The 13,119-nt window shown below is 47.2% G+C and overlaps 1 protein-coding gene across 1 annotated transcript; it reads right to left on the reverse strand.

Moving 5' to 3' along the window:
- Window positions 1-2,437: 2,437 nt before the first annotated feature.
- Window positions 2,438-6,994, reverse strand: LOC123425059 (putative SWI/SNF-related matrix-associated actin-dependent regulator of chromatin subfamily A member 3-like 1). Its single transcript, XM_045108724.1, has 3 exons — window positions 5,566-6,994; window positions 4,830-5,136; window positions 2,438-3,534 (listed from the first exon to the last, which is right to left on the reverse strand). The coding sequence occupies exons 1-3, from the start codon at window positions 6,904-6,906 to the stop codon at window positions 2,714-2,716; spliced, it is 2,469 nt and encodes an 822-aa protein (XP_044964659.1). The 5' UTR covers window positions 6,907-6,994; the 3' UTR covers window positions 2,438-2,713.
- Window positions 6,995-13,119: the final 6,125 nt, after the last annotated feature.

Consider the following 13,119-nt stretch of genomic DNA (forward strand, 5'->3'; position numbering starts at 1 on the left):
TACAAAACATGCAAACATAAAAATCTACATACTACGTTGTACAAACTAACTACTCCTCGTCGGAGATTCTGACGATCTCCGTGTCCTCTGGTGAATAAAAGTAGGGCAGACGTAGCTCCGCCCCTCCGGCGCCTCTGATGAGGCCCCCTCCGACTGCTCTGTTGCGGCTTTTTCTGTTGCTATCTTCACGTCAAGCTCGTCGAAGAGGATGTCGGTCTCCACCTGCCTCTGTCGGATGAGCGTGTTGCTCCGTCATATCCTCGGCTTGGGCAACGACGAACTCCGCCTCCGCCTCCGCCATGTTCAAGCCCGGAGCATGGATCTCCGCCTCGTCCTCCTCCGTCTCGTCCTCCTCCATCGCCTCCAACAGCTCCTCCTGCTCCTCCGTCGTCTCCAGCAAGTCCGAAAGGAGACCCGCACCTCCTCCTCCGTCGTCTCCAGCGAGTCCGAAGGGAGACCCGCAACAATGCGGGCGACGCGTCGAGTCTGGATCACCGCCTCGATCTGCATCCGACGCTTCGGTATGAGCATAGCATAGGTAGTGATCCTACAACGGACCATACTGACGTCGAAGAGTGGAGCGAGGAGGCGGATGAGCTCGGTGATGACGGAGGTGGATGTGCTCCAGTTGTAGATGCTATAAGGTTGGCCATAGTGGGAGTAACTAAGAGGGTGTTTGGATACGTTTTAGTCCCATGACTAAAAATAGTGGGACAAAAACTTGCTAGCCTCACCCATGCTTGGATTCAAATACTAAAGAGACTAAAATCAAGTTAATGAGCATTTATTATCCTTCAAACCCTCCAATCCAGAACTCGCCTGTGTTAAAAGGAGAAAAGTTAAATGGGGAGAGAGAGGACTAATCCACATTTTAGTAGGGGTACCCCTGACTAAAAAAATTTAGTCTCAAGACTAGTTTTAGCCACTCTTTAGTTAGGGGTGCTTGAAACTTTAGCCTCTTAAAGAGATTATTTTTAGTCAGACTAAGGCCCTGTTTGGAACCACCCAGATTATATAATCTGGTTTTTATAATCTATTGTATTTCCAAACAGGACAGTTTATATTGTAGATTTTATAAACTAGATGACCAGATTATTATAATCTCATAATCTGCTCTACCCCAGCTAAAATGAGATTATGGATTACAAATGACGTGTTACCCTTGTAAACTTCAAGAGAATTACACAGTGCCACCGTCACTTTCCTATTTTTCCTTGTAAACAGAGGGCAAACATGTCATTGTACAATTTAAAAGCTGGTTTACAGTTTATATAATCTTGCCTCCAAACATGCCCACCTGGATTATTTTTATAAACCAGATTATATAATCTATGTTCATAATCCAGATTATTATAATCTATTATGATTCCAACCAGGGCCTAAAATAAGTCCCATGGATCGAAACATCCTCTAAGGTAGTATCATGTATTGGGACTAGCAAACATGCTAATGTGGCAGACAATTAAAGAAGAGAGAGAGGGTTAGAGTAACATAGGTACTAGATACCATAACATGTTAAATGTTACTCCCTCCGTCCGATAATAAGTGTACTTTTTCCTTTTCTGTCAGTCAAACTAGTTCAACTTTGACTAACTTTATTGAAAAAAATGCTAGCATTTATGACATCATATAAGTATCAATAGATTTGTCTTTACATGAAGTTTCCAAATATATCATTTTCATGTCATATATGTTGCTACTATTTTATATAAAGTTGGTCAAATTTTAAAAAGTTTGACTAAGTACAAATCTATATGTACACTTATTTGCGGACGGAGGAAGTATGCTACTAATGTGTCATGCATATCAATAAATAAGGTCATCTATGATACTCCCTTTATCTCAAAATAACGGTCTCAACTTTGTACCAGCTCTAGTATAAATTTGTACTAAGCTCAAGACACTTATTTTGGGACGGAGGGAGTACTATTTTATGATACTATGCACTACAAAGATACTCCCTCCGTTGCTAAATATAAGTCTTTTAAGATATTTAACTAGGAGTCTACATACGGAACAAAATAAGTAAATCTACACTTTAAAGTATGTCTATATACATCCGTATGTAGTCCATTAGTGAAACCTTTTAAAGACTTATATTTAGGAACGGAGGAAGTAGTACTACTATATAATACTGCCCACTATGGCCAGCCTAAGCATAAGCACTTAAATTGCGTTGCCTCGGGTTCTGCATCCTTTCTACGGCATCTGCATCATGAGCATTGCCAGCAGAATACATGTCCCCCAACATAGCACACAAATTTCATTGCAATGGAATTTCAATTCCCCTGAACCGGGAAACTGCACTCCCATTAAAATGACTGATCACCAAATCGACCCGTTGTTTCAAAAATCTTGAAGAAATCAGAAGAATAAAACCAAGGATTTTAGAAGACATGTCATCAAAAAACAACCAGGAACGCGCACGACATCAGAATTATAGAACATCTGTCACCATCCCTTCTTAACATGAACTGCACTTCGTTACTGTGTAGCAGCACCACAATCACAGATTCACAGGCATACATATTCAGGAATTTCCTACACCCCTACCCTATTCCCTACTCCTGCACTGATACGAGATGCTACAGCCACAGGCTCTGCAAAACAGGGAGGGAGCCCTGCCCTTGCGCTCATGCATGTTCACCACACGGGACAAAATTACATGCACTCAGCATATGCTACCGTGGGGCAAAACCACCACTCTATCAGACTATGGCTGAAATCCGAGCATGATGCGCAGCTCCTCAAGGCGCAGCTCCTTCTCCTCCTTGGAGCTCCCTTTCTTCCTGAACGCGCCGCTGATCAGCCGCTTCTTCCTCTCCTGCAGCTCCAGGACCCTCTCCTCGATGCTGTTCTTCACGATCAGCCGCACCACCTTCACCGCTTTCTTCTGCCCGATCCGGTGCACCCGGTCCATGGCCTGCTCCTCCGTCCCGGGGTTCCACCAGGGGTCGAACAGGTACACCGTCGACGCCGCTGTTAGGTTCACTCCAGCGCCTGCGGCCTTCAGGCCGGCCAGCAGTACCGTCGGGACATCGGGGCCGACGACCGCAAACTGCTTTATGACATCTGACCTCTTCTTCACGCTCATGGTGCCGTCAAGACGTAGTATTTTGAAGCCTGCTCTTTTCAGTGGTCCTTCGAGCAGAACCAACATCTTCTGGAACTGGGAAAACACGACAGACTTTGATGAAGGGTCTTCATTACGTGAACGATTCAGTAGCTCCAGCAGGGCTTGCACCTTGGAAGAGAGAGGTTTGTCAGAGTCAAGACTGCCCGAGTCATCGTCATCAGGATGCTGTACCGCCGGAGCAATAAAGAGGTCTTCTTTCGATAGCGAGCGCCGACATATCGGACAACGGGAACTAGCGCTCTTGAGGATTTTCAGGATGCAGGTTTGGCAATATATGTGAGTGCAGCTTGTTATAATAGTTTTAGATGGAGGAGACAAGCAAATTGGACAGTCAAAGTCCTCTCCATCAGCAACCAATGAGGCAAGCTTCTTCAACAACTCGGGGCTATTGGACACATCTGCAACAAAGGTAACAGATTTCTCTATAAGTACAAACAAAGATAGTTCCAAAGTGAAAAGTACAAGAACAATGACAGACATAATTGTGTTGCAGCACGACACGGTAATTCAGGGATAAGAAAAACTGAACAGGGACAGGAACAACTGATTTCATCATTCCTTATTTGTTACAGTGGCAAAAGAACAATATATTATCAACAATAAAGCTGAAACAATATATTCCTGCTCAATGCAAACTTCATTTTTAAAGAACAATATTATTATTGAGTCAAGCAATTCCTGCTCAATGCAAACTTCATTTTGAAGAACAATATTATTATTGAGTCAAGCAATTCCTACAATCAACCTAGGTTATTAATAAGCACTACCCCTAAATATTCAACGTAACCTGTATGGGATTTAAGACAGAAGTCTGATTTAATATTTTCTGCATGATAACACCTAAAGTAAGATTTTTTGCCACCCTGGTAGTGACAACAAATTTTCTGCAAGGTGTGAGAAATTTTTGGCTATGCAATGGTCTAGGGATATTACTGCAATAAGCAAATTCATTTGGTAACTTACTGAGATTTATCAGCAAAGCCACCATGACTACTGTGTACTGTGGACCTGTGGTAACTGATAACAAGTTCTAGTGAAAAAATAATCATAATCCCTTTGCAAGGTAACTACTCACTCTGTACCTTATAACAAGACCAAAAACCTTGCACTATACTCCCTCCTCCACAAAATGTTGGGTGCATTAGCATTTGTATGCAATCCCATAATATTAGGCACATACTGCTTCCTCTCTCTCTCTCACCTACAGTAAGGATCCCTATTTTCATGGATCCCTCTCTCTCTCTCTCACGGGAAGGAATTGACGGGGACTTGGTCAGAGTAGATCATGCATGCCTTATTCTCTGCGAACCTGTACAATTCCAGCTGCGCTAATATTCGTGCTACAAACTAGTACGCCTAACAATATGGTAAGGAGGGAGTAACAAACTTAGTGAATGACTACCAAGTCACTTACTAACATTGGTTCATCTTGAACAGATAAACAAATAGCATTTAAGTACTTGCTAGTTGGACACAGTACAACAGTATGTTTTCTGAGCAAGTAAAAGACAAAACTTCATTCAGATAGTAATATACTATAACTCACATAGTCACATGTGATACTTCTTTAACAGCAAGATGATTAAATTAAAATAATTACATTTAAAGTGACAAATTTGGCAACTGAAATACAATTATGTCTATACTATATCATCATAACAAAAAAGCATGAATACAAAACAGAAGTCTATACCTTCAAGGGTGTTAGCAGGAAGCCATGATTTAATGTCAAAAGGGCACAGTGCTACATCATTGCAGAGCTGGCGTAGCCTCAGAATCAGAAAAAGCACGGTTGAGTAATTACGCAATATCGAATCTCTGTCACCAAACTCCATCATTTTGTTTCTCCCTTCCGATTCCATCTGATCATAACACTCCCTTTCCTCTGCAGAAAGCTCAATGTAACATGCTACAACAGTTTTAGGTGGAATGGCAACCACACTCTTGCTTCCACACTCTGTTTCTTTGGTTCTGCGCAATGAGATAGCACCTAGTAGGTTCTGCAATACACAGAGAAATTTTTTACCTTGCAGAACTGAAAGATAGCATCAATTGTTTGAGATCCCATTCAAACACCATTATACCAGCACTAATTGTTTTACCCAGATGAGAAGTGCCAAAACTAAATAGCACAATTGACATAATGGAAAATAAGAGATGCATGTAAGCGCGCTATGATGGGCTGATAGCAAGTGGTAAGAGAATTTGATGCGCAAGAGCCTATACAAATGTCAGGAACAAAACCTATAGAAGGAACTGTACTGCAAGCAAACAGCATGAGTGATAACTTTCTAATCCTAGGAGCTGGTTTACTGGTTATCACCTTCAATGTTCAAAATCATTTGATGCAACTTGCTATAATTCCTAGTTCTCTACAATTGTGAAATGACGAAAATGCTGTAATGAGAAGAAAGGGACAACCGTCTTACTTGTAATCGTGACAAGCCAGCCTTATTCCCTTTCTCCAGGGGGTGCTGGATTAAGCTCTGCCAGTAGCTCTTGACTGAGAAAGGCTCAAACTTCAAAAACGCCATAAGCGGGTACAAATCCAATGAGCTGTTCTGAATTGGCGTCCCTGTGACTACCCAGCGCCTCTGTGCATTCAAGGCAGTCACCGCCCGAGTCTGCAGAGCTGCAGAGTTCTTGATAATATGGGCCTCATCCAGAATGACCCGGAACCATTCAATATCGTTCACAGGTGAGCCCTCCTGGTCAAATTCCGTACCCAAGACGCTGTAGGTGGTAATCACAATGTCATACTTCAACAGCACATCCTTATCTTTTGTTCGCTGCCCATGGTACATATACACCTTCAAGCTGCCTGCATTCGTATGCTCCTCCAGCTGTGTCACCCAAGACGAGAACACCGAGGGCGGGCACACCACAAGTGTCGTCCTCGATCCCGCCTCCGTGTCATCGATCTTCCTCCTTTTGGTCCCTTTGGCCTTCCCCCCTCCGACATTGCGAGCTTTACTTCGCGCAATCAATGACAACAGCGTGAGCGTCTTGCCAAGCCCCATATCATCGGCGAAAATCCCGCCTCTCAGCGGTTGCGGCCGCTGCTTGGTACTCTGGCTGGTGAGCACGTTCTCGTAGCCCCCAGCTTTATCTTCTTTCCAGAATGGCGGCAGGTCGCAGGACTCCTCCCTGTGCACCAGCCACCCCAAGGCTGCCTTCTGGTGCTCGAAGAGGTCTGAGACCACGACATCCTCTGGAGGCTCCATGGGCTCAATCCGGCTCCCCCCTTCCTTCCCCACACGCGCGAACAGCTTATCGACATCCCGGCCGGATTTCTTGGCCTGTTCCTGCACGAAGGCGGACCCGGACAGGGAGAACTCGATGTGGTCCGGGTCGATGAGGACGAGGCCGCTGCCGTCGATGGCCTCGCGGACGATGTCCGCGGCGGCCGGGCGGGCGAAGAGGTGGATCTGGCAGGGAAGCTTGTAGAAACTGGTGCCGGCCTTGGAGGACCGGCCGTCGGGCACGACGACGAGGGTGTTGGCGACGAGGTGGGAGTCGAGGAGCGGGGCGAGGACCTTGGCGGTGCGGCCCTCGATGTGGCCGACCTGTTGGCCGCGGCTGTTGTGGACGGCGATGGCGTTGCTGTCGAAGCGGTTGAGGGGCTCGCGGACGAGGGAGGGCCTCTCGCCGCCGCTGAGGGTGCCGGTGTAGTACTTGAGGCCGACGATCTTGGCGACGACGAATCCCACGAGGTAGGGCTCGTTGTCGTCGTCACCGCCGCCCCCGCGGGAGGAGGAGGAGGAGGCCATGGCGGCGGCTGCGAAGGAAGGAAGGGAGGGGTTTGAAACTGAAAAGGCGGTGGAAGCGGAGTGGTGGCGAGAGGTTTGGGGTTAGGGTGAAGGAGTGGGGAAATTTTACTGGCCGCGGAGGATGGATGGATTGATCATTGATGGATGTCTGTCGTAGAATAATAAGATGGAAGAAACTATTTTTTTTAAACCGCACACTTATATTAACCAATAAACAGAGTATAATAGCAACTCCAACGGATCTATCCAAACTGATGGCGATTTTGTCCACTTTTCGTCGGTTTGAGGCGGCCTGGCGAACACCAAGGTTCGCTTCGGCGTTTGGGTCGACGCATGTGTCCGACGCTGGTCCGACCCATTTTTGCTGGTGCGTGAAAAAATAATAATCACTACATTATAAATGAAAAAGGAAAAAAAAATTAGGCATCCTCGTCGACCGCGGCAAGGTCGGGCTGCGTCGGACCGGGGCGGGATGTGTCAGCGCGGGCAGTGCTGGTGTCAACGGTGGCGCAGCACGGGCGCGCTCGTTCGCGAGGCACAACACCATCTTAGCATGGAGGAGCGGCCTCCTCCAGGAGCAGCGCGCGGGGATAGACAACGAGGGGTGTTGTGGGCGAAGCCGGGCGCAGCACGGGCGCGCTCGTGCGCTTGGCGCATTGCCCTCTTAGCCTGGAGGTAGGCGACCTCCTCCGGAAGCAACGCGCGGGCATGGACGATGAGGTTGTCGCCGTTGTCCATGGCTGCTGGCTAGGGTTCTCGACACAGATGGCCGAACCTCACTGCACGCTCAGATTAAAAAAGGTCGATCACGGTCGCTCACACGTGGGCCTAAGGAGGGTCGCCGTCGTAAATTATGTTGACCCGGGTGGTTGGGGCGGACACCGAGGGGGCGCGCGTCTGCTTCGCGTCCGCGTCGAAGCATTTCAGTTCCAAATTTGGGTCGAAAATGAGTCTTCGCGTCCGCGTTATGGCAATGGGTCGGTGCATTGGGCCATCTGTGTTGTCTCCGCGGCCCCAAACGGACGGTGGCGAACAAAATGGGTCGCCCCATTGGGGTTGCTCTAATTATGTACAGATGCGGAACCTACTACACATACATGATAGGACATATGTCCTGAAAACTTTGCTGAAAGAACCCTAAAAAGGATATTACAAATAAGTTCTTAGGAGTTCTTGCAGAAAACCAAAAAAGAAACCATCGACCACCGACGTCGTCTTGACGCTCGTCGAAAGAAGCGATGGATATTCAACATCTCATGATCCAAGCCAACACCATAGCTAGAAAGGCGTTGCGAGTTGATGATCGGGCCTGCAAAACAGGCGTTTGTCGATGTAGCATGTCAACCGAGGAATTTCCCACATCGTCTTGGATCCAAATCTGTTGCTTCCCACCGTCCATGTCAGGGGGAGAACACTAGAGCCGCTGCCAACGCTCCTCCAACCGTTCTCAAGGAATACCATCTTCTCCTTTTTGTTTGTGACACATATACAAACAGCAAGCAAACACAAGGGGCTTAAAGCTCGCCACTTTGAACGAACAATAGGCAGACAAGGCCATCGGCTCTTCGACGTCGTCATGGAGAACGTCGCCGTGGTGAGAGACATGTTGAAGCCATCTTATTCGACGCAGCACCATTCTCACTAAATTGGCGCTCCTAGACGAAGACGAACCCCTACTTCTACAAACCAAGAGAGTAGTAGGAGCCCACCCCCTCCACCCGCTGCCAGAGCAGCACACGGAGAGGGGTATGAGTAGTATACTCACCGGCGTTCACATGGTAGAAAACCATCGTTGCGTTGCCTGGGAAGAGCGGAACCACTCGAGAGAGGAGAGGGCAACTGGAAGAAACTGTTGGGAAATCGGGTCCACCGCAGGTGTGGCGGCGGGCGCGTGCGGAGCGCACGGCTTAGCCCCTTCCGGTTCCACACTTTATGTTAAGTGGGTACTTATCCCTTGAGGGCATGTATAATGATGCTATCTTAGGAGTGCCATGTAGGATAAATGATGAGATGGAGGAGACAGAACTCATAAGAAAATGTTTGTCTTCTCTTATTTAAGAGAGAACAAGAGGTGACCTCTTAGCACAATAGGTCTCATCATGTTTTTTAGGAATAACTAGTTATTGAAGATAAGGCTAAGAGGGGACCCATTGTAAGACATTTTTTATATCTCTAAATTACATGCAAGACTTAAGATAAGATCATCTTATTAACCACTGTACATGTCGTGACCCCCTACCCCTATATAAAGACATGAGGAGCAATCATCGTAACATAGATCAATCATTAATAAAAAACAGTCTCCTCCCTACTTCTTGTTTCTTCTACCTTTGGTGTGATTGACTATGACATTCTCTCCGCTCCGCAACCTTGGACCGGACTCGTCACAGGAGTTGCAGAACACGTTATCAACACGCTTCGCTCCACCAACTCTTCATCGAGCCTGTGTCAAACCTGCACCAAGCACGCTTTCGTCGATCCCGCATAAGTATAACATTCAATCCCTTTTCTTGCAAAAATGGATTCCCCGTGTTATCACGATTCTGTTTTTGCGATTAGTTTATTATTCAGATCAAGTTTACCTACAGTGTGGATTTTTCTCGCAAGATCGCGGCTGACCAGATGTCGCCGGCACAATGTCGATCGATCTTGCACAACGAGAAACTTGTTGACTACACCCTAGGGAGACGGTGATTACATGTACTTCAGATGAGCACGGCGCCGCCGCAATGTACCAGATGTACACGCATTGTGACATCTCAATGACGCATGATCTGTTCTATCCCGAGCCGCTACCGTACGTGTCACCATGAGACGCGTGCATGCGATGAACGCGCTCGCCGTCGTCGAGGCCGCGCCGCACTCTGAGACCCTGCTGGTCCAAGCGCACGCGCGTGCCACGCCCTCACTAAGATGAGATCGAGCCCGCCCTGCCGATGACGTGCGTCACCGCGCCCCACTGGCCGACCAACCGGCTGCGAGCCTCCTGCTCCTCCTGCCGCGCATGCCGCTCGCCTCGGTCGCGCCTGCCACACCCACCTCTAGCCTCGTCCCGCCGCGCGGGCTGCTCGCCTGGCCGAGCGGTGCTCGCCCTGGCCACCTGCCATGCTGGCCACTCGCATGGCCGAGCCCGGTCGCTCACCCTAGCGAGCTGCCACGCCCTGCTAGCCGCCCGGGTGCCCGCTGCTCCTGCCCCAGACGCACGTCACCCCCGCCGCCACTGCGTTCCGCCGAAGACGTCTTGAGTCGCCGCGCCGCTGGCACCAGCATCCACGAGGCGTTTGGTTGCATCCGCCGCCATCCAACATCGGCGCTAGAAAAAACTAGCATCCCGCTGGGCGGCGTGGGGGGCTGGCTGGCCAGGCCTGCTGGCTGATGGGCCCCGGTGATACGTCTCCGTCGTATCTACTTTTTCGAACTCTTTTGCCTTTGTTTTGGACTCTAATTTGCATGATTTGAAAGGAACTAACCCGGACTAACGCTTTTTTCAGCAGAATTGCCATGGTGTTGTTTTTGCGCAGAAATAAAAGTTCTCGGAATGACCTGAAAATCGGAGGTTTTTTCTGGAATTTATGAAAAATACTGGCGCAAGAATCAGTGGAGGAAGTGGAGCCGTGAGCCCACAAGCCCACCAGGCGCGGGCCCCCCTGGCCGCGCCTCGCACGCTTGTGGAGCCCATGACGCTCCACTGCCTCCAAATCCAGCTCTATTTAGTCTGTCTCGCCCGAAAAAAATTCAAGGAGAAGAGTTCATCACGTTTTACGATACGGAGGCGCCACCACCTCCTGTTCTTCATGTGGAGGGCAGATCTGGAGTCCGTTTGGGGCTCCGGAGAGGGGAGATCATCGCCATCATCATCATCAACCTTCCTTCATCGCCAATTCCATGATGCTCTTCACCGTTCGTGAGTAATCTCATCGTAGGCTTGCTGGACGGTGATGGTTGGATGAGATCTATCATGTAATCGAGTTAGTTCTGACGGAGATTGATCCCTAGTATCCACTATGTTCTGAGATTGATGTTGCTACTACTTTGCCATGCTTAATGCTTGTCACTAGGGCCCGAGTGCCATGATTTCAGATCTGAACCTATTATGTTGTCGCCAATATATGTTTGTTTTTTATCCTATATTGCAAGTTGTAGTCACCTACTATGTGTTATGACCCGGCAACCCCGGAGTGACAATAGCCGGAACCACTCCCGGAGATGACCATAGTATGAGGAGTTCATGTATTCACCAAGTGTTAATGCGTTGGTCCGGTTCTTTATTAAAAGGAGAACCTTAATATCCCGTAGTTTCCATTAGGACCCCGCTGCCACGGGAGGGATGGACAATAGATGTCATGCAAGTTCTTCTCCCTAAGCACGTATGACTACATATGGAATACATGCCTACATTAGATTGACGAACTGGAGCTAGTTACATATCTCTCCGTGTTATAACTGTTGCATGATGAATAGCATCCAACATAATCATCCATCACCGATCCAATGCCTATGAGTCTTTTACTACTGGTCCTTGCTACGTTACTTTGCTGCTACTGTTGTCGTTGCTACTGTTGTTACTCTGTTGCTACTGTTGTTACTTTGCTTCTATTGGTTACTGTTGCTACTGCTGTTACTTTGCTGCTACTGGTTACTATTGCTACTGCTGCTATCACCCTACTTTTCTGTAGATATTAAATCTTTCAGGTGTGGTTGAATTGACAACTCAACTGCTAATACTTGAGAATATTCTTTGGCTTCCCCTTGAGTCGAATCAATAAATTTGGGTTGAATACTCTACCCTCGAAAACTATTGCGATCCCCTATACTTGTGGGTTATCAAGACCTTTTTCTGGCGCTGTTGCCGGGGAGGCACAACTATATTCTCTGAGTCACTTGGAATTTACGTCTGCTGGTCACTATGAAGAATCTGAGAGATCCAAGAACTAAAGTCTTGCCCTCAACTACGAGGACAGGTAAGGAACTGCCATCTAGCTCTGCACTTGATTCACCTTCACTTTTGAGTAAGTTTGCGACATCACCTCCTGCTAGAAATCTTGATATGTCGCCTTTGCCTGATGATGCTATGCTTGATACTGCTTTGCCTGATGATGCTATGCTTGATACTGCTTTGCCACTTGGTGCATTCCTTGATGCACAAATTGCTAGAGTTGCTTCTAGATGTGATGATACTTCTAAAACTGCTGATACTATTGAAGTAGAACCTGCTATTTTGCCTGCTAGAACTAGCTCTCCTAGAAATGAATTGCATGATATGCCTGAGCGTTATGTTATGGAGGGAGAGATAGCTAAGGACTTTCTTGCATGTAAGGATAGCTATGATGTTGAGAAATTACTGCTCAAGTGGAAAGAAAAACCTTTGAACGCTAGGATGAAATACGACCCAAAGTTTGCTACTTCGCCTATCTTTGTGACCGATAAGGATTATGAATTCTCTATCGACCCTGAGTTAATCACTCTGGTCGAATCTAATCCTTTTCACGGTTATGAGTCTGAAACAGTTGTAGCCCATCTTACCAAACTGCACGATATAGCCACCCTATTCACTAGTGAGGAAAAGATCCGCCACTACTATATCCTCAAGTTGTTTCCTTTCTCGCTAAAGGATGATGCTAAGACCTGGTTCACTTCTCTTGCTCCTGGTTGTGTGCATAGCCCCCAGGATATGGTCTACTACTTCTCTGAAAAATATTCCCCTGCCCATAAGAAGCAAGCTGCCTTGCAGGAAATATACAACTTTGCTCAAGCTGAAGAAGAAAGTCTCCCACAAGCTTGGGGGAGGGTCGCCCAGCTACTGAATGCTTTGCCTGATCACCCTCTTGAGAAGAATGAAATACTTGATATCTTCTATAATGGACTTATAGATGCTTCTAGAGACCACCTAGATAGTTGTGCCGGTTGTGTTTTTAGGGAATGAACTGTAGAACAAGCTGAGATTCTATTGAATAATATCTTGTGCAATGAGAATGCTTGGACTATTCCCGAACCACCTCCTAAGCCAACTCCGAAGAAAAGAGGTATTTTATTCCTCAGTCCTGAAGATATGCAAGAAGCTAAGAAATCTATGCGAGAGAAAGGCATTAAATCTGAAGATGTCAAAAATATACCACCTATCGAAGAGATCCATGGTCTCGATAACCCGATACAAGTAGTAGAAGTAAATTCTATGCGTAGGTTTGATGAGAGTGATATTCCTTTTGATAAACC

The sequence above is a fragment of the Hordeum vulgare genome, chromosome 2H (genome assembly GCF_904849725.1).
Source record: "Hordeum vulgare subsp. vulgare chromosome 2H, MorexV3_pseudomolecules_assembly, whole genome shotgun sequence".
Classification (NCBI taxonomy): domain Eukaryota; kingdom Viridiplantae; phylum Streptophyta; class Magnoliopsida; order Poales; family Poaceae; genus Hordeum; species Hordeum vulgare.

Bases quoted from the DNA above. Each gene is read 5' to 3' on its own strand.
- LOC123425059 (XM_045108724.1), bottom strand. From the start codon at position 6,906: ATGGCCTCCTCCTCCTCCTCCCGCGGGGGCGGCGGTGACGACGACAAC. The intron at 5,137-5,565 runs GTAAGACGGTTG...TGTGTATTGCAG, and splicing joins CTGGCTTGTCACGATTACAA to AACCTACTAGGTGCTATCTC. The intron at 3,535-4,829 runs GTATAGACTTCT...CCTTTGTTGCAG, and splicing joins TCCTGCTAACACCCTTGAAG to ATGTGTCCAATAGCCCCGAG.